Source organism: Suncus etruscus, chromosome 14 (genome assembly GCF_024139225.1).
Source record: "Suncus etruscus isolate mSunEtr1 chromosome 14, mSunEtr1.pri.cur, whole genome shotgun sequence".
Classification (NCBI taxonomy): domain Eukaryota; kingdom Metazoa; phylum Chordata; class Mammalia; order Eulipotyphla; family Soricidae; genus Suncus; species Suncus etruscus.
In genome coordinates this window covers 52644062-52662520 of record NC_064861.1, presented here as the reverse complement: position 1 = coordinate 52662520, position 18459 = coordinate 52644062, and the positions used below count along the sequence as shown (strand labels likewise).

General features: G+C 41.0%; 1 protein-coding gene and 1 non-coding gene across 7 annotated transcripts in view; both read left to right on the top strand.

Annotated features, from left to right (window-relative positions):
- Positions 1-18459, top strand: part of CNOT1 (CCR4-NOT transcription complex subunit 1) — a 121535-nt gene that overhangs the window by 61707 nt on the left and 41369 nt on the right. For 2 of the 6 annotated variants that reach the window (XM_049786117.1, XM_049786114.1), the window contains exons 17-23: positions 7571-7721; positions 9044-9245; positions 10372-10515; positions 11667-11791; positions 13501-13787; positions 14697-14775; positions 18094-18324. In XM_049786117.1, the coding sequence (XP_049642074.1) occupies positions 7571-7721; positions 9044-9245; positions 10372-10515; positions 11667-11791; positions 13501-13787; positions 14697-14775; positions 18094-18324 (1219 nt within the window). Of the gene's footprint in view, positions 1-7570; positions 7722-9043; positions 9246-10368; positions 10516-11666; positions 11792-13500; positions 13788-14696; positions 14776-18093; positions 18325-18459 lie in introns of all 6 variants that reach the window. The other 4 variants (XM_049786118.1, XM_049786115.1, XM_049786116.1 and 1 more) reach the window with 2 other exon arrangements.
- On the top strand, positions 7990-8125 carry LOC126029332 (small nucleolar RNA SNORA50). The gene has a single exon (XR_007502947.1). It is a non-coding gene; the product is annotated as a small nucleolar RNA SNORA50 (small nucleolar RNA).

The following is an 18459-nucleotide window of genomic DNA, read 5'->3' as shown; positions in this document are numbered from 1 at the left end:
AATGACAGCGAAGTCAAATATTACTATTTCAAATTTATCTGAAGTACTTACTATATTGAGATTTGGATCCATTTGGAATTCATTTTTTATGTGTAGGTATATTTTATAAGGTCTTTTTTATTTTTTAAGCTGTCCCAGAACTATTGTTGAAGACTGCTATCCTTTTGAAATTTTTCTTTAATTGAATTGCCCTGAACCAGAGAGTTAAAGTATAGGGGTTAAAGGCTTGCCTTGATTGTGACTGATCCAGTTCAGTTCTTGACATTTGATTCCCTGACCACTGCCAAGAATGACTTCCCCAAAACAAAACTCTAAGGAATCCAACGACAAAAACAGTTGGCGTAGCATAGGAATTTATTCTTGGATTTTATTGTTACTTTTGTTTGTGTTTTTGCTTTTGGACCACACCTGGCAAGGCTCAGGAATTACTCCTGGCAGTGGTTAGGGGATCAAATGAGGTGCTGGGGATTGAATCAGGTTGGCATGTGCAAGGCAAACACCTTATCTACCATGTCATCTCTCAGACACTATTGGATTTTTTTTTTTTTTTTTTTGGTGGTTTTTGGGTCACACCCGGCAGTGCTCAGGGGTTATTCCTGACTTCACGCTCAGAAATTGCTCCTGGCAGGCACGGGGGACCATATGGGACGCCGGAATTCGAACCGATGACCTCCTGCATGAAAGGAAAAGGCCTTACCTCCATGCTATCTCTCCAGCCCCCACTATTGGATTTTTATTTAATTAATTTCTCAGTCTTTCCTTGTGTCGATTAGTTTCTTTGGTTAGTTTTGAAATTGGAAAATTGGTGTCCTTTTCCAAGACAAGCTTATTCTGTCAAGAAATTGCAAAACTGGGGCTGGAGCGATCATGCAGCAGTAGGGCATTTGCCTTGCACACGACTGACCTCGGACAGACCTCAATTCGATCCCTGGTGTCCTATATGGTTTCCCAAGCCAGGAGCGATTTTTGAGTTGCATAGCCAGGAGTAACCCCTGAGCTTCACCGGGTGTGGCCCCAAAACAAATAAACAAAAAGGAAATTGCAAGACTAGCCCCTGGCTAAAATAGGCTAGAGGATTTAAAATGAACTATATTGAATTTTTAGATCATTTTTAGATCTTAATATTAAATTTTCAGTTCATGAGTTCAGGGTATTTTCTGTCCGAAAGTTATTTGGATCTTTTATTTTACTTTTTGGATTTTTTTTTTTTTTTTTTTTTGGACTATACCTATCGGTGCCCAGGAATTACTTTTGGCAGGGTAGGAATCATGGAATGCTGGGAATTGAATCTGGTTTGGCTGCAAGCAAGGCAAAGGCTGTGCTGTCGCTTGGCCCCATATATCAGGTTTTTAATACAAGTATGTCTTTTACTAATAAGGCTAATTTTCTATCTTTCTTGATTGCTTTCTTTCTTCACTTGCTTTTATAAATTACATGACAACTATCAACCTTTTCCTTGGTGGGGGTTGGGACTTGGGGGCATACTTGGTACTGCTTGGGATATTCCTGGCTTTGTGATCAGAATTGAACACTGGCAGTGTTCAGAGAACTATATTTAGGCAAGTGTCTTACTTCCTGTACTATCTTTCACCCCTTGATTTATTCCCTCCCACATAATTTACTTGAGTTCTGAATTTTTTTTTTTTTGGTTTTTGGGCCACACCTGGCGATGATGCTCAGGGATTACTCCTGGCTGTCTGCTCAGAAATAGCTCCTGGCAGGCACGGGGGACCATATGGGACACCGGGATTCGAACCAACCACCTTTGGTCCTGGATCGGCTGCTTGCAAGGCAAACGCCGCTGTGCTATCTCTCCAGGCCCGAGTTTTACTTCTTGCCTATTACTTTTTGCTATGTCAGGCTTCAAACCAGGTTCTCAGACTTGCAAGTTTCTCAGACGTGTTCTTTGGCTCAGTTGTATTCCTGGCTTTTATTTTAGATTTCAGTTGAATTTACTAAATGTATTAAGATGGTAGATAAGGAACGAGTTGGGGGAAGGTTTTGGGGCAACACCTACCAGGGCTCAATTGCACACTCCTACTGGAACTCTTAAGGATTATATGAGGTACCAGGAATGGATCCTGGGTCAGCTGTGTGCAAGACAAACATTCTACCTGCTGTACTATCACTCAAACCTAAAGTGCTTTATTTGTGGGGGCCCCATCCCCCAGAGGTAAGCCAGACAATCCTGGCTCTTGCTTGGAGATTACACTTGGTGCTGGAGATTGGATCTATTTTTTTGCGTGTAAGACAAATAACTTTTATTTAGAATTTTTACTTACTCGGGGGCATATATGACTTATATTTTCACCTATTATGTGGTTTTTTTGGTATTTCCTTTTGCAACTATTTTATTTTTTGGTTTTGGGCCATACCCAGCGGGGCTCTGCACTCAGAAATTGCACCTGGCAGGCTTGGGGACCATATGGGATGCCGGGGATCAAATCCAGGTTTGGCTCAGCTCGGCTCGGCTCGGCTTGCATGCGAAGCAAACACCTTATCACTGTGCTATCACTCCAGCCCCAGCAAGTATTTTATACTTTCTTTGGCCCCATTAAATTTTTGGCCACTATATTTTGGTCATTGAATTTTTTTTATGGCTGCTCCTGAGGCTACTCCAGTCTCTGCTGGGATCACTCTTGACAGAACCTCAGGAATCTTGTGCCATGGTTAGAATCCAGCACTCCTGTGTGCAAAGTATTCATTCACTCAGCTCTTGGGCAGTCTTTACAGGGATTTGGGCGGGGGGGGGGGGCTATTGGACTTTGGGGCCACACCTGTTGAAGCTCAGGGGTTACTCCTGGCTTGGGGAGACCATATGGGACACCGGGGGATCGAACTGCAGTCTGTCCTAAGCTAGTGCTTGCTAGACAGATGCCTTACCTCTAGCGCCACCGCTCTGGCCCCAGTCTTTACAGTTTTTAAGATGTTAATTTTGCACATATTGGAAATTTCTAGATATTCCTTTGTGAATAGTTTTTAGTTTCATGACATTGAGATAGAAGTGTATGGTTGGGCCCGGAGAGATAGCACAACGGAGTTTGCCTTGCAAGCAGCCAATTCAAGACCAAAGGTGATTGGTTCGAATCCCGGTGTCCCATATGGTCCCCCGTGCCTGCCAGGAGCTATTTCTGAGCAGACAGCCAGGAGTAACCCCTGAGCACCGCCGGGTGTGGCCCAAAAACCAAAAACCAAAAACCCAAAAACCCAAAAAAAAAAAAAAAAAGAAGTGTATGGTTTATATGACTCTTAAGTGCCTTTAAATTTTTTAAGACTAGTCTTACAATTGGGGCTGGGGAGATAGCATGGAGGTAGGGCGTTTGCCTTGCATGCAGAAGGACGGTGGTTCGAATTACGGCATCCTATGTGTTCGGTCCCCTGAGCCTGCCAGAAGTGATTTCTGAGCATAGAACTAGGAGTAACCCCTGAGAGCTGCCGGTGTGACCCAAAAACCAGGGGGGAAAAAAAGACTAGTCTTACGATATTGTAATTCTAATCTTTAGTATTTTCTTGTATACATGAAAGAGGTCTGTTCTGTTTTGAAGATTGGTCCATGGTAGTAAGTTTGTCACAAAGTATAGTGGGGGAGTGTAGCTAGGGCAGAAAAGGAGCCACCATAATTGGATATGATCACTCTAGACAAAATCTGTAACCTGAAAGGAAGTAAAATGTTATGCATGATACCCATTCAGTGACAGTATAACAAACCACAGTGCCTAAAAAGGGGGTGGAGAAGGGAGAGAATAGAAAAGGGGAGGGATGGATGGAGAACTGCCACAGAGACAGTCTTCAATGGGGGAGAGGTGAGAGAGAAACTGGGGACATTGATGGCAGGAAAAGTGCAAGGGATATTGGAATATCATCTGACTGAAAATCATGAACAACTTTGAAATAATGATGATTGAGTTAAAATATTTTGGGGGAGCCCACATGATAGCAAAGTGGGTAGGGTGTTTGCTTTGCACAATCTCAACTTGGGTTCAAACATTCATTCCATAAGTTTCCAAATCTGCCGGGAGTATTTTCGGAATGTAAAGCCAGGAGTAACCCCTGAACTTCGACGGTTGTTTCCCCCAAAGCACAAAAAAGTAATCTTTATTCTCTTTGGTTTGAAGTCTTCTAATTTGTGGTTTAGCTGGGATCTTATTTTGGGGGTAGGGGGCGCACACCTGGTGGTGCTTAAGGGTTACTCCTGGCAGGCTTGGGACATATGGAATGTTAGAAACCAAATCCAAGTTTTTCATGTGCAAGGCAAATACCCTACCCACTCTGCTATTGCTCTGGTCCCTATTTTATCTTTTTTGTGTGATATAAATAGCACACAGCATTGTTGTATAACACTGGTTTATTTATATGTTGAAGTATAATAACTACTAGTGTCATTAAGATCAACCTGTTAGCAAATTTGAAATTTATAGTATTGACTTACCTTCCTGGGAATGACTAATAAGGACCAGAGAGAAAACTCAGTGAGTTAAGCACATACTTTGCATGTAGGAGGTTCAAATTCATTCATGTCCACCACATACATAGTTCCCTGAGACCATAGAGTGTTACTCAATCCTCTCTCCTCTCCCTGTAACATTATAGAATGTACACACATACTCCCCTTTTCCCAGTCTCTTTTATTATGAATTCACGTGGTGGTGGTGGTGGTGGTGGTGGTGGTGGTGGTGGTGGTGGTGGTGGTGGTGGTGGTGGTGGTGGTGGTGGTGGTGGTGGTGAGGAGCTGTGTGCACGCAAATCTGCTTACAGTGCTCATTGAGGTTTTCACCACTTGTAATTTTGGGGGGAGTGGAGGTTAGGCCACACCCCTTTGGTGCTTAGGGCTTATCCCTAGCTCTACATTCATGGCAGGCTTGGGGGACCATATGGGATGTTAGGGACTGGATGTGGGTTGGCAGTGTGTAAGGCAAGTGCCCTACCTTTATTGTACTATTGCTTTGGTCCCGATTTTCACTACTTTAATTGTGCTGCTTACATATGTGCTTTACTGTCAGTCACATTTTATTTTTTTGGTTTGTTTTTGTTTTTCATTTGATGCTCAGGGGTTACTCCTGGCTATGTGCTTAGAAATATCTCCTGGCTTGGGGGACCATATGGGATGCCGTGCTGGGTGATCGAACCGTGGTCTGTCCTAGGCTAGCACCAGGAAAGCAGACGCCTTACTGCTCCATGCCACCGCTCCGGTCCCTTGTCAGTCACATTCTTAACTGTGCCAGATTATGGGTCTTGTTGTTTGCCAAGAGTTGTTGTAGTGCTTAAACCTATGCTCAGCATAGGTCAAACCTCTTTGCTGTTACATATACTTTTTTTTTTTTAACTGATCTTTGGCAGGATCTCAACCTCCTCCTCTTCCTCCCTTTTTTTTCCCCCTTAGTTTTTTTTGTTTTTGTTTTTTTTTTTTTTTGGTTTTTGGGCCACACCTGGCAGTGCTCAGGGGTTACTCCTGGCTATCTGCTCAGAAATAGCTCCTGGCAGGCACGGGGGACCATATGGGAGACCGGGATTTGAACCAATCACCTTAGGTCCTGGATCAGCTGCTTGCAAGGCAAACACCACTGTGCTATCACTCTGGCCCCGAACCTACTTCTTTCTTTATTTTTTTGGAGGGGGGGGGTCACACCCGGCAGTGCTCAGGGGTTATTCCTGGCTCCATGCTCAGAAATTGCTCCTGGCAGGCACGGGGGACCATATGAGACGCCGGGATTCGAACCAATGACCTTCTGCATGAAAGGCAAACACCTTACCTCCATGCTATCTCTCCGGCCCCGAACCTATTTCTTTTTAATGATTTTTGCAAACACTAGTTTGTGGACCTGGCTGGAAATGATACTGGGAATGACAGCAGAATTACAGGATAATGCCCTGTACCTGTGGGATACTACAACTCATTATTATGAATTAGGGCTTTATTTATTACTGTTCAAGACTTACTCATGAATGTGCTCATGGTTCACTCCCAGTCATCATTGGGGGGGGACTATAGGTGTGCAGGGGATAAAGCTCAGCATGGCCATCTGGTTGGTAAGTATACCACCTGCTGTAATATTTCTCATTTTAAGCCCTTCTTATTAGAAATTAATTTTTTTCTGAGACTTATATGAGAAATTATGATTCACTTTGCTGCTAAGAAGTTGCTTTTTCCTTTCTACAGCATTATGTTACTGAGTGGATTTTGGTGCATTTAATTACTTGGCCTTTGTTTCTTGGTTATTTACTTGGCTTTTCTTAAATTTGGGGAAATTGTAGGGATTTCAACAAATACTATTTCTGCAAAGCCTTTTCTTTCTTTTTTTTCTCTTTTTGCAAAGCCTTTTCTATCTCCTTTCCTGCAACTTACATTATACATGCGTTGATAATCTCGTGGTAGTCTGTTTCTTTTTATTTGTTCTGAAACAATACCTTGGTGGTGCTCGTGGCTTATACCTGCCTCTGCCCTCAGAAGTTACTCTTGGGAGCTAAGATGAAACATGGAATGACGAGGAATCCATTTGGCTGTGTGCAAGGCAAAAAAAGCCCTGTTGTCTGCTATGCTATTTCTAGCCCCTATAGTTTACATGGCTCTAAGTGTGGGTGTTTTTTGTTTTGTTTTGTTTTTTTTTTTTTTAATCCAGACTTGGCAATGTTCAGAGATCTCTCCTGGATGGGCTTGGGGAACCATCAGGGATGTTGGAGATTGAACCCTGTACAATCTTTCATGAGCCAACTTTCAGATTTTTATGTTTATGTGGGAATGTAGTGGCAGCCTTGGGATTCTAGGCCATACCCAGCATTGGTGCTGAGTGTCAAAGGACTTGGGGCACCAGAAGGGCATATTCAGCTGTGCTCTGTGTGGTTGGGTTGCTACTGAAGGGTTTCTAGGGCCATATGGGGTGTCAGGGATAGAACCTGGGTAAGCAGCATGCAAGGCAAACATTACCCACTGTATTATCTCTCTGGCCACGATTGGTGACTTTTGGCTTAGTGTTCTTGGCTTGCTCCTGGCAGTGCTTATGGAACCATACCATCCTGGGGATTGAATCTGGTCTGTGTCCTGCATGCAAAGTATGCACTCCGGCCCATTGAGCTATCTCTTCGGCCTTGTAAGTTGCTTTTGTCGAAGAGATTTTTTTATTACTTCCACAATTTGGGGGTAGGGTGGGGGAAGGAGGGTGGTCAGGCTATACCCAGTGATGCTTGGGGATTACTCCTGGATTTTCATTTAGGAATCACTAATGGTGGTGCTTGGGGGACCATATGGAATGCTGGGGATTGGCTGCATTCAAGTCACATGCCCTACCTGCTGTATTCCTGCTCCAGCCCTGTTATATATTTTAAATGTAATTTATGAAATTTAACAAAGTTGAAACCTGATTCTAAGCATAGTAAATTGTAATATCTTAGTATTTTGAAGCTGCCACCACTGTCTCCAATCCAAGGTTTACACACATTAGTTTTGGTGGGGAGAAAGCCAGTGCTTAGAAAATCATTACTTATGTAAAAAACACCAAATATGGTAGGTTATTTGCTTTATGTTGCAACAAATTTTCTTCCTTAGATAACTTTGATGTTTTTCTTTTTACTTTAGGAGTGTTTCTCAGGAGTTATCAGAAACCATTCTCACCATGGTAGCCAATTGTAGTAATGTTATGAACAAGGCAAGACAGCCACCACCTGGAGTTATGCCAAAAGGCCGTCCTCCCAGTGCTAGTAGTTTAGATGCCATTTCTCCTGTTCAGGTAAGTGAACTCTGTAACCACTACATCTATGTTCAGTTATAGACTTGAAGTAGGTTACACATTTACATTATCATTCAGAGGAAAATTTACTTGATTACATTTTTGATAACTGCATGTCTAGGATTCAGTTCTGTATTTTAAAAGATCCATAAAGAGGCATTAATTGAGTAAAAGTTTACTAATTAAATAGAACATGACTGAGAGGAAAGCTATGAAACAACTTAACTTTAAGTAAGGGTTTCTATTTATAATAATGAACTTAAGAAATAAGCACTGCCTTTGAACCTGATGTGTCTTGTTTGTAGCTTCACGGGCCAAGCAACAGTGCTAGAGCATAAGGACTTGTTATAACTGGAGCTCTTCAGCTTGCAACTGAACTGCTCTTTTAAAAACAAGGTACATTTAAGTTACTCCCTGATACCAATCATTCACTTCTTTTTGGGAGCAACATATTTTGTTTCTATTTTCAGCAAGCAGAGTGGGGTTTTAGAGAAAAAAATAGGTCTTTAGTGGTCCTTTGGACATCACTTGAAAAAAGGACGTTTTTCTTACCCCTTTTTAATAGACAGGAAGGTCTGAAGTAGGCAACGAAGTAAAATTCTCAGAACTACGGTTCTTAGATATTGAAAAAAAATCTTTTGATGACTATTTCAGAATTAGCTGATTTACTTTAATCTTTAATATTCTTGTTTTGACCTAGATTTATAGATTATGACAAAGGTTTATTTCTAATGTTTTATGGTATTGTAAGTTTTTTTTTTTTGCCCTAAAGAGGCCTACTAGGAATTTAAATAGCCTATTAACCGTTCCATGTCATTAAATGTTTACAATTTGTAAAGTTGTAGGGCAATTTATATTAAATTTTATTCTTAAAATTTTGCAAATCGGGGCCCGGAAAGATAGCACAGGGGCTTTTGCTTTGCAAGCAGCCGATCCAGGACCAAAGGTGGTTGGTTCAAATCCCGGTGTCCCATATGGTCCCCCGTGACTGCCAGGAGCTATTTCTGAGCAGACAGCCAGGAGTAACCCCTGAGCAATGCCAGGTGTGGCCCAAAAACCAAAAAAAAAATTTTTTTTGCAAATCTAATATTTTTGGTCTTGAAATTTGAATAAGGGCTAACTATGTACTTATTTCATGTCTGATAAAATTAAATGATTTTAGTAGCACACTTGAGTTGATTTTGTTTTTTAAGTATTATGATTATTTCGGGAAGGATTTTAATTTAGGAATACAACGAAATGTTAGAAATTGCTTTGCCAGTGTCATACATATGCCTTTGCTTAAAGTCTGTTCAGTACATTTTTACAATGTTTTTCTTTAGATTGACCCTCTTGCTGGAATGGCATCTCTTAGTATAGGTGGTTCAGCAGCTCCTCACACCCAGAGTATGCAGGGCTTCCCTCCAAATTTGGGTTCTGCATTCAGTACCCCTCAGTCACCAGCAAAAGCATTTCCACCCCTTTCAACCCCAAATCAGACGACTGCATTCAGTGGTATTGGAGGACTTTCTTCACAGCTTCCAGGTAAAAGGGAGGGGCAGATTATTTGTAAATTTCAATGTATATTCATATAATTGTGTTGAATATTCTTAAATAATTATAAAGTTTGTTGAATTCATTAAGGTCCTAAGTTATCAGAGCATAGTATAATAACATTTGCTAAATTTATTTTTAGAGGATTTAGGCTTGGATTAAATTTCACAATTGATCATGCATATATAATTTTTGCCTTGTTTTAGCTGTCTTTTTTTTTTTTTTTTTTTTTGGGTCACACCTGGCAGTGCTCAGGGGTTATTCCTGGCTCCAGGCTCAGAAATTGCTCCTGGCAGGCACAGGGGACCATATGGGGCGCCGGGATTCGAACCGATGACCTCCTGCATGAAAGGCAAACGCCTTACCTCCATGCTATCTCTCCGGCCCCTGTTTTAGCTGTCTTGAAAATAAAAATTCAGAGACTAAATCCTAAGGATTGTTGTGTTGTGATGACTTGTAACCTAATAGTTTCTAATGCTGATTGTTTTTGCATTATGTTACTATGACTTTTTAAACTATTAGAAGATTCTTTGTGCTAAAGTATAGAGGATCAAGGAAGCCCTAACTAGAATATTTTACTAGGAAAGCCTGCTATTTAACAAGTAAAAAAAAAGCTCTCATTTGGCTTGCTTACTTTTTACACTATGTCAGAGAATGTATTTCAAACTTTTGCTTATTAAGGGCGTAGGAAATAGTTCAAGTGCATCACTAGACTGAACATTGCAGTGTGTGGTCCCTGTTGAAATATGTTTGCTTATTATTAATCTTACCAGAACATTAATGAGCTTATGGTTAAAGTGTTTAGTAATTTTTGGTATTTTCTGTTTTCATCTATTAACTTAGATTATAAATTTAACAAGCACCCCAAACTTATTTTTGGGGTCGGGGCCACATCCTACTTTGCTGGGAGAGGATATATATATATATAGTTTTGCAAAACCAAAAATTGATCCTACAGCTCCTGCATGCACATTATACAGTTTGGTCCTTTGAGCTATTTCCATGGCCCCAGACCCTGTCTTAAATTAGATAAGAACTTAAATCTGAGATATGAATTAAAAAGTCCAAGAATATGAATAATGATAAAACTTCTGGCTGCCTTCGTTCTCTCTAGTAGGTGGTCTTGGCACAGGCAGCCTGACTGGTATAGGAACTGGGGCCCTTGGACTCCCTGCAGTGAATAACGATCCTTTTGTACAGAGGAAACTGGGCACCTCTGGACTGAATCAGCCTACATTCCAGCAGAGTAAGATGAAACCTTGTAAGTGGTAGTGTTGTCTGTGATTGTGAAGTGTGACTGATGAACATAAACATTTAAACATTTAGTATCCAGTCTATATTGTATATAGAATTACATGGACAAAAACATTGACTTACTTTAATACATAGTAATAGGGCTTATTGCCTTTGATATCAGTGGGGGTAAGATTAATGTTTTTTTGAGAGTACTGTACAAGAAAGAATAATCAGAAAGGAAAAAAAAGACATGCGGTAATTTAAATATATGTTTGATAGCTTTTACACTTGCTGGTGCTGGTTTTTAAACAACTTAGGAATAGTCCTGAGAATGCTAGATTTGTTTTAGTCTGGAAGTTAATTATAGTAAATGGTGCTTTTTTTAGGTGAGTAATTTATTTTTATATGTGTAAACATGAATAATTTATAAACTACATATTACCACATATTAGATATAATAAACAAATTTAAAGTTTAGCATATGCACAGTTAGAAATTTTATCAATACATAGCAATCATTGACTTACTAATATCTTTGCTTTTGAAGTATATATTTTTTAAAACATACTAGATAATTTGGAAATGTTTGTGGAAGACTTGTCTGAATGTTGTTTTGTAGCATGCTTTGGTGTGTGTTGTGCACATGCATTGTTAAGTATTATCGGTTAAATATGAATTTGTTAAAGTCTTAGAGACTTGTTTTTTTTTTTTTTTTTTTGGTGGTGGTTTTTGGGTCATACCCGGCAGTGCTCAGGGGTTATTCCTGGCTCCAGGATCAGAAATTGCTCCTGGCAGGCACGGGGGACCATATGGGACGCCGGGATTCGAACTGATGACCTCCTGCATGAAAGGCAAACGCCTTACCTCCATGCTATCTCTCCGGCCCCTTTAGAGACTTGTTAACTTGACTGACATTGTATAAAGGATAATGCATGATGAAATTGGATTTAATTTAATTTTATAGTGTGTAAGTCCTGATGATGAAAACAAACTAGAACCATTTTAAAAAGACTTTGGGCTACTTTTTTATACCTGTTCCAGTACTTGAATATTAAAATAAGCACTTACTATTCTTTAGATTTTTCTTTTCCTTTGAAGTAAGACTGTACTACATTTCTAGTTTTGTTTTATAAGAGAGTAAAATTAGGATTTTAATGCTTACTGGTTGCTTTTCAGCGGACTTGTCTCAGGTGTGGCCAGAGGCAAACCAGCACTTTAGTAAAGAGATAGATGATGAAGCAAACAGCTATTTCCAGAGAATATATAATCACCCACCACATCCAACCATGTCTGTTGATGAGGTGAGTGTCTAGGATGACCTAATTTGTTGTTTAAGCTCTGATGTTTTAGAGATTGAGAATCATGATTGCACACTTGGTTGTGCTGCTCATCACACATATATCTTATCTTTGGATTTTGGGCACTTAGTGCTTAGGGCCTACTCCTGGTCTGCACTTGGGTCACCATCTGACAGGGTCAGTAACCAGGGATCCTTGTGCCAGGAAAAAATGCCTTACCCCCTGTGCTATCAATCTTGCTTTACATTTTATATTTCAGTTGCATTGATTACATATGCTTCATTACAGAGCACCAGAAATTTGTTTGGCACTATGAATTCCAAGTGACAGTGTCACCTAGATCACTTTCAATATGCCAGGATTTTAATTCATTGCTGTTAGCTTACAAGACAGGCTTTTTACCATTGAATTATTCTGTAACTCTAGGATCACCCCCACCCTACCCTCCATCTGTCTCTGCTCTGCTTTTAGGAATTATGCCTGGTGATGCTTGGGAAACCATAGAGAATGCCAGGGACCGAACCCAAGCTTGTGTGCAAGGCAAATGTCCTAGTCACTGTATCACTCAGGCCCCTTAAATAATTATTTTTGGAGGGGGGTGCACACCCAGTAATGCTCAGGGGTTACTCCTGGTTATGCGCTCAGAAAATGCTCCTGGCTTGGGAGACCATATGGGATGCCAGGATTTGAACCACCATCCAGACGGATCAGCTGCATGTAAGGCTAATGCCCTACCACTGTGCTATCATTCTGGCCCCTCAACTAATATTTTTATGGCTTATATAAATCTTAATTCTTCTTCTTTTGGACTCTACCGAGGATTGAACTTAAGGTCCTCACTACATGCAAGGCAAATTCCTGAGCTACATTCTTTAAATTAAATCTTTTTTTTTTTCGGGCCACACCCGTTTGATGCTCAGGGGTCACTCCTGGCTAAGCGCTCAGAAATTGCCTCTGGCTTGGGGGGACCATATGGGACGTCAGGGGATGGAACCGCGGTCCTTTTTTGGCTAGCACTTGCAAGGCAGTCACCTTACCTCTAGCGCCACTTCGCCGGCCCCTCTTCCCTCTAAATTAAATCTTAAAGTACTTTTTCAGATGTTGTTTTTGTGGATTTTTTTTTTGTTTTTGGGTCACACCCAGCAGCACTCAGGGGTTACTCCTGGCAGGCTCGGGGGATCGATATGGGATGTCGGAATTCGAACCAGTGTCCTTCTGCATGCAACACAAATGCCCTACCTCCATGCTATCTCTCCAGCCCAATTTTGTGATCTTTGAGATTAAATTCAAGAAGGCATTACATTCATATGTGAGTCATGTCTCTGTCACTGCATCATTTCACTGATTCCCTCCTGACAATGTTTTTTTCCTAGAAATACAGTTCAGACTGTTTTTTATTTGTTTTGGTCTTTGGGTCACATCTGGCAGTGCTCAGTTATTGCTCCTGACTGCACTAAGGGATTACTCCTGGCACTGCTAAGGGACCATATGGGATGCCAGGGATTGAACCTGGGTGGGCCAGGTGCAAGGCAAAGTGCCTACTTGCTCTGGCCCAATTCAAAATGTTTTTAATAGATTTCTACATTCTCTGAAACCATACTTTGCTTTAAGCTCAGCTTATTATCAAATATTTTGTATAATTTTTGTTAGGATATTTGAGAAACTGCACAATCATCATATGTATGTGCATACTGTGTTTTTTTTTCTTCCAGGTATTAGAAATGTTGCAGAGGTTTAAAGATTCTACTATAAAAAGGGAACGAGAAGTATTTAACTGTATGCTAAGGAATTTATTTGAAGAATATCGTTTTTTCCCCCAGTATCCTGATAAAGAATTACATATAACAGCCTGCCTTTTTGGGGGAATAATCGAAAAAGGACTGGTTACTTACATGGCACTGGGCCTCGCCCTGCGATATGTTCTTGAAGCCTTACGCAAGCCTTTTGGATCCAAAATGTATTATTTTGGTATTGCTGCACTAGATAGATTTAAAAATAGGTGAGTTAATACACTTGTTATTAAGCCATTTTTATAATATAAGGAAAAATTGATAACTTATTTATGAACTGTTTCTTACTTGGTCCTATGTTGTACATGTATCCATTAATGTTAATGACTATAAAGTTAAAGTTTATTTGATGGCCGGAGAGATAGCATGGATGTAGGGCGTTTGCCTTGCATCCAGAAGGACAGTGGTTAGAATTCTGGCATTCTATATGATCCCCAGAGCCTGCCAGGAGTACTGAGTGCTGCCAGTGTGACCCCCTCAAACCAAAAAAAAAAAAAAAAAACCAACAAAAACAAGTTTATTTCATCAAGGTTATCACTAGGTGGTAAAAAAAAGTACGGGATGAAATAAAAGAAAGTTTATTTTATTGGGGTTTTTTTTGGGGCGGGGGGGGGGGACGGTGGCATACCCAGCAGCACTCAGGACCTGCTGAGTCTTGTCTTTTCTAAAGATGATAGCCAATAAAAATAAAGTAAGTGACATAGAAGCTGGTGGTGCAGACCTGCCTGCAGCACCAGCCACCGGCTGCCCTGAGCAATAGCCTAGGAAGTCCCTGTAGAGGAGCCAAGGGTTGTTGAGCTTGGGCTGGGGCAGGCTCTAAGTCTTGTCAGGGAGAAAGTCCAAGGACACCCGACCTGGCTACCTGTTCAACATGGTGGCACACGTCTTTTATTATTTTAATTGAACACTGGGAATCAGTAAGTTACTCTTGATAACTTCTCAGGCATAGTGTTTTAACACCAATCCTTCTGACCAGAGTCTACTTGGCAAATAGCTTTAAAAGTATTTATGTAAAAGAGGTAATGACATGTAACTTGCATGTGGAGGAAAGTTTTTGTTGGTAATGCTGCTTCTGTTATTGAATGAAATAATGTGTGACTAAATGTTTTTCTTGGTAGATTGAAGGATTACCCCCAGTATTGTCAGCACTTGGCTTCTATCAGTCACTTTATGCAATTTCCACATCATTTGCAGGAGGTAAGTGTGTCTCCAGTACCTAAAAACCTGTGTACTAGATGGGCAAACTATGTTTTGTTTTGCTTTTTGCTATGCTTGGGATGATTCCAGGCTCTGCTGGATATAAGCCCTGCACTCTACCACAGACATATACCCAGTTTTACTTGTCAGAGTTACTATTTGAATTTGATTTTGCTGGGAGTGAGAATCAAGATTTCTCAATGATGATTAGTTCTTATTTTGATATATATGATTGTTGCTCATTTTCCATCTTAATGGTTGTGAAATTTGACTAATATTGGATTATTTTGTTAGCAATGGTTTGCTTAAGTAATAAAACAATTGACATTTTTGCTTAATAAAATACGGGCAGAGAAATAGCACAGCAGTAGGGTGGGTTTTGCCTTGCATGCAGCAATCCAGGACGGACAGTGGTTTGAATCCCGGCATCGCATATGGTCCTCCGAGCCTGCCAGGAGTAACCCCGAGTGCCACAGGGTATGACCCAAAAACTAAAACAAAACAAAACCAAATATATGGTGGAGTGGTAAGGCTGTTGCCTTGCACACGGCCGACCTGGGGCAGACCCAGTTTCAATCCCCTGCATCCCATTTCTCCCAGGCTGCCAGGAGTGACTTCTGAGCATATAGAGTCACCCTTGAGACCGGCCTCAGGGTGTGGTCCAACCCACCACCCCTCATTTTTTTTTCCTTATAACTCCTTGATTTTGAAGCAAATTATAAGTAAATACTGTTTTTGTTGTCGTTCTATTGGCCTTTTGGGCCACATCTGGTGACACTCAGGGTGTCACCTGGCTATGCGCTCAGAAATCGCTCCTAGCTTGGGGGGTCCATATGGAATGCTCGGGGATTGAACCCTGTTCATCCTAGGTTAGCTGCGTGCAAGGCAAACACCCTACTGCTTGTGCCACCGCTCTGGCCCCAAAAGTAGATATCTTGAATAAAAAAATTACCCACTCCTAATAGTATATAAACCATTTTATTTGAGTTTGACTATTGTTTCAAAGTTCTTTGGGCTGAGGAGATTGTTCAAGGGCTGGATTAAATATTTAGCTTGCGGGAGTTCCAGTTTCAGTCTCTGGCATCTCCTGGTTCTCTGTGCACCATTAGGACAACAATACACACAGAGACCCAAAAATGTGCACAATTTAATATTTGGAAAAGGACACAGACATATACACAGTAGAAAAAAGATGCAATATTTGAGTTACTAAAAACTTGCGTTTTAGTCTTGGGTATCTCCTGGATCTCTGCACTATCAACGGCAAAACAACACACACACACACACACCCAATCTCTCTCTCTCACACACACACACACCCAATCTCTCTCTCTCTCTCTCTCTCTCTCTCTCTCTCTCTCTCTCTCACACACACACACACACACACACACACACACACACACAATCATTCTAATATTATTTGGAAAAGGTCGGTCCGTCGGTTTCTTTCCTCGCCTCCCCTATCCTCGCTCCAGATAATGCATTTTAAGTCACAGTGTTTATTTAGTAACTTATAACTCATTATTTTTTGTTTTTGTTTTTCTTTGTTGTTGTTGTTGTTTGTTTTTTTGGGCCACACCTGGTGACGGTCAGGGGTTACTCCTGACTATGCTCAGAAATCGCTCCTGGCTTGAGGGACTATATGGGACGCCGGAGATCGAACCATGGTCCCTCCTAGGCTAGCGCCACAAGGCAAATGCCTTACACCCTGTGCCACTGCTCCAGCCCCTCATTATTATTATTTACTTAATAATTTTTATGTTTATTCATTTTCATTTGTCTTGGTTTTAGTTAAAATCAGTTTATGGTCAACAAGAAAAATAACCATCAACTTCATTTTACTTTTAAAAATAAAAATCTCATGCATTTGCGGAGAAGGGCAGCTGGTGGTGCTCAGAGAGGGTACTATTCTCAATAGTAGAATAGAGAGTGTAGACAGTGATCCTCTATATACTGCTGCTGCTGCTGCTACTACTACTACTACTACTACTACTACTAACTACTATTACTACCACCTATAATAGACTAGGTAGTAGTTTTGTTTATCCTGCTAGACTCTTTAAGTAGTATATCAGGAGTCCTATGTCATTTTTCTTATTTGTGAATGTTTCTGTGTTTGTTTTTTTTTGTGTGTGTGTGTTAGAATTTGATGTGTTTTTGGTTTTTTTTTGGGGGGGGGGGCCCACACCCGGCGTTGCTCAGGGGTTATTCCTGGTTGTCTGCTCAGAAATAGCTCCTGGCAGGCACGGGGACCATATGGGACACTGGGATTCGAACCAACCACCTTCGGTCCTGGATCGGCTGCTTGCAAGGCAAACACTGCTGTGCTATTTCTCCGGGCCCAGAATTTGATGTTTTATTGGCCCTTGAAATAGGAGAGAAGTGCCTTAAACACACACAATATCATTTACCCAGCAGTTACTTTTGTTATATATAATCTTTGTTTTTGGGCCACACCCAGGTTACTCCTGGCTTTGTGCTCAGAAATCTTTCTGACTGGGTTGGCAAGCCATATGGGATGCTGAGGATCAAGTTTGGGGTACTTGTTTACAAGGCAAATATTTTAGCAGCTGTGCCATCCCTCTGGCCCTACCTACACCTTGGTTTTGTTTTGTTGTTGTTGTTGTTGCATTTTAAAGTTATATGTCTTAGGGATTTAAGAACTCTTATTTGTGGGCCGGAGAGGTAGCACTGTGGTAGGGAGTTTGCCTTACACGCAGCTGATTTGAACAGTTGGTGGTTCGAATTTCACCATTCCATATGGTCCCATATGGTCCCCCAGTGCCTGCCAGGAGTGACTTTTGAGCAGAGCCAGGAGTAACCTCTGAGCACCTGCAGGTGTGGCCCAAAACCCCCCCCCCACTCCAAAGAATGAAATCTATTTGTAATTATTTGCAGTTTTTATTTTTTCAGTGGTTTTTGAGGAAGTTATTTCTTAGATTCTATTATAGAATAGAAATGATTGGGTGCTTGATTTTGAACCTTGATATATGAATTCAAGGGCTTACTCTCAGCTTGGTTCGCAGGGAACCATGCGGTGCCAGGGATCAAACCCAGGCCTCCCACACAACGTAACTCAACCCTTTGAGCTATCTGTTGGGCTCTCAGATACTTGTAAAACATGCTGATGTTTTGCTTTCTAAGGAGTGTCCATAGTTTTTACTTACTTTATACATGGTAGTATGAATCAAAATTGGGCAGGTAGTAAGAAGATTGTTGTGCTGGTAGTACTCTTAAAAATGATTTCTCCCCATAGAGGTGAAAAGTATTGATTAAATTCATTTTGTTAAAAACTACGTTTGGCTTTCTCTCCTACAGTATATCGAATATGGACAGCAATCTAGAGATCCTCCTGTGAAAATGCAGGGCTCTATCACAACCCCTGGAAGTATTGCACTGGCTCAGGCTCAGGCCCAGGCCCAGATTCCAGCAAAAGCTCCCCTTGCTGGTCAGGTTAGCACTATGGTAACTACTTCAACAACCACCACTGTTGCTAAAACGGTTACAGTCACCAGGCCAACCGGAGTCAGCTTTAAGAAAGATGTGCCAGTAAGTAGATTTATCTTTTCTAACTCCCAGGATTTGTTTTTTTGTTGTGATAAATCCAGTAATGAGCATATATATATATATATAGTCCCCGCCCACTCCCAAAAAAGTATACCTACTCAAAAAAGGTACAAAGAC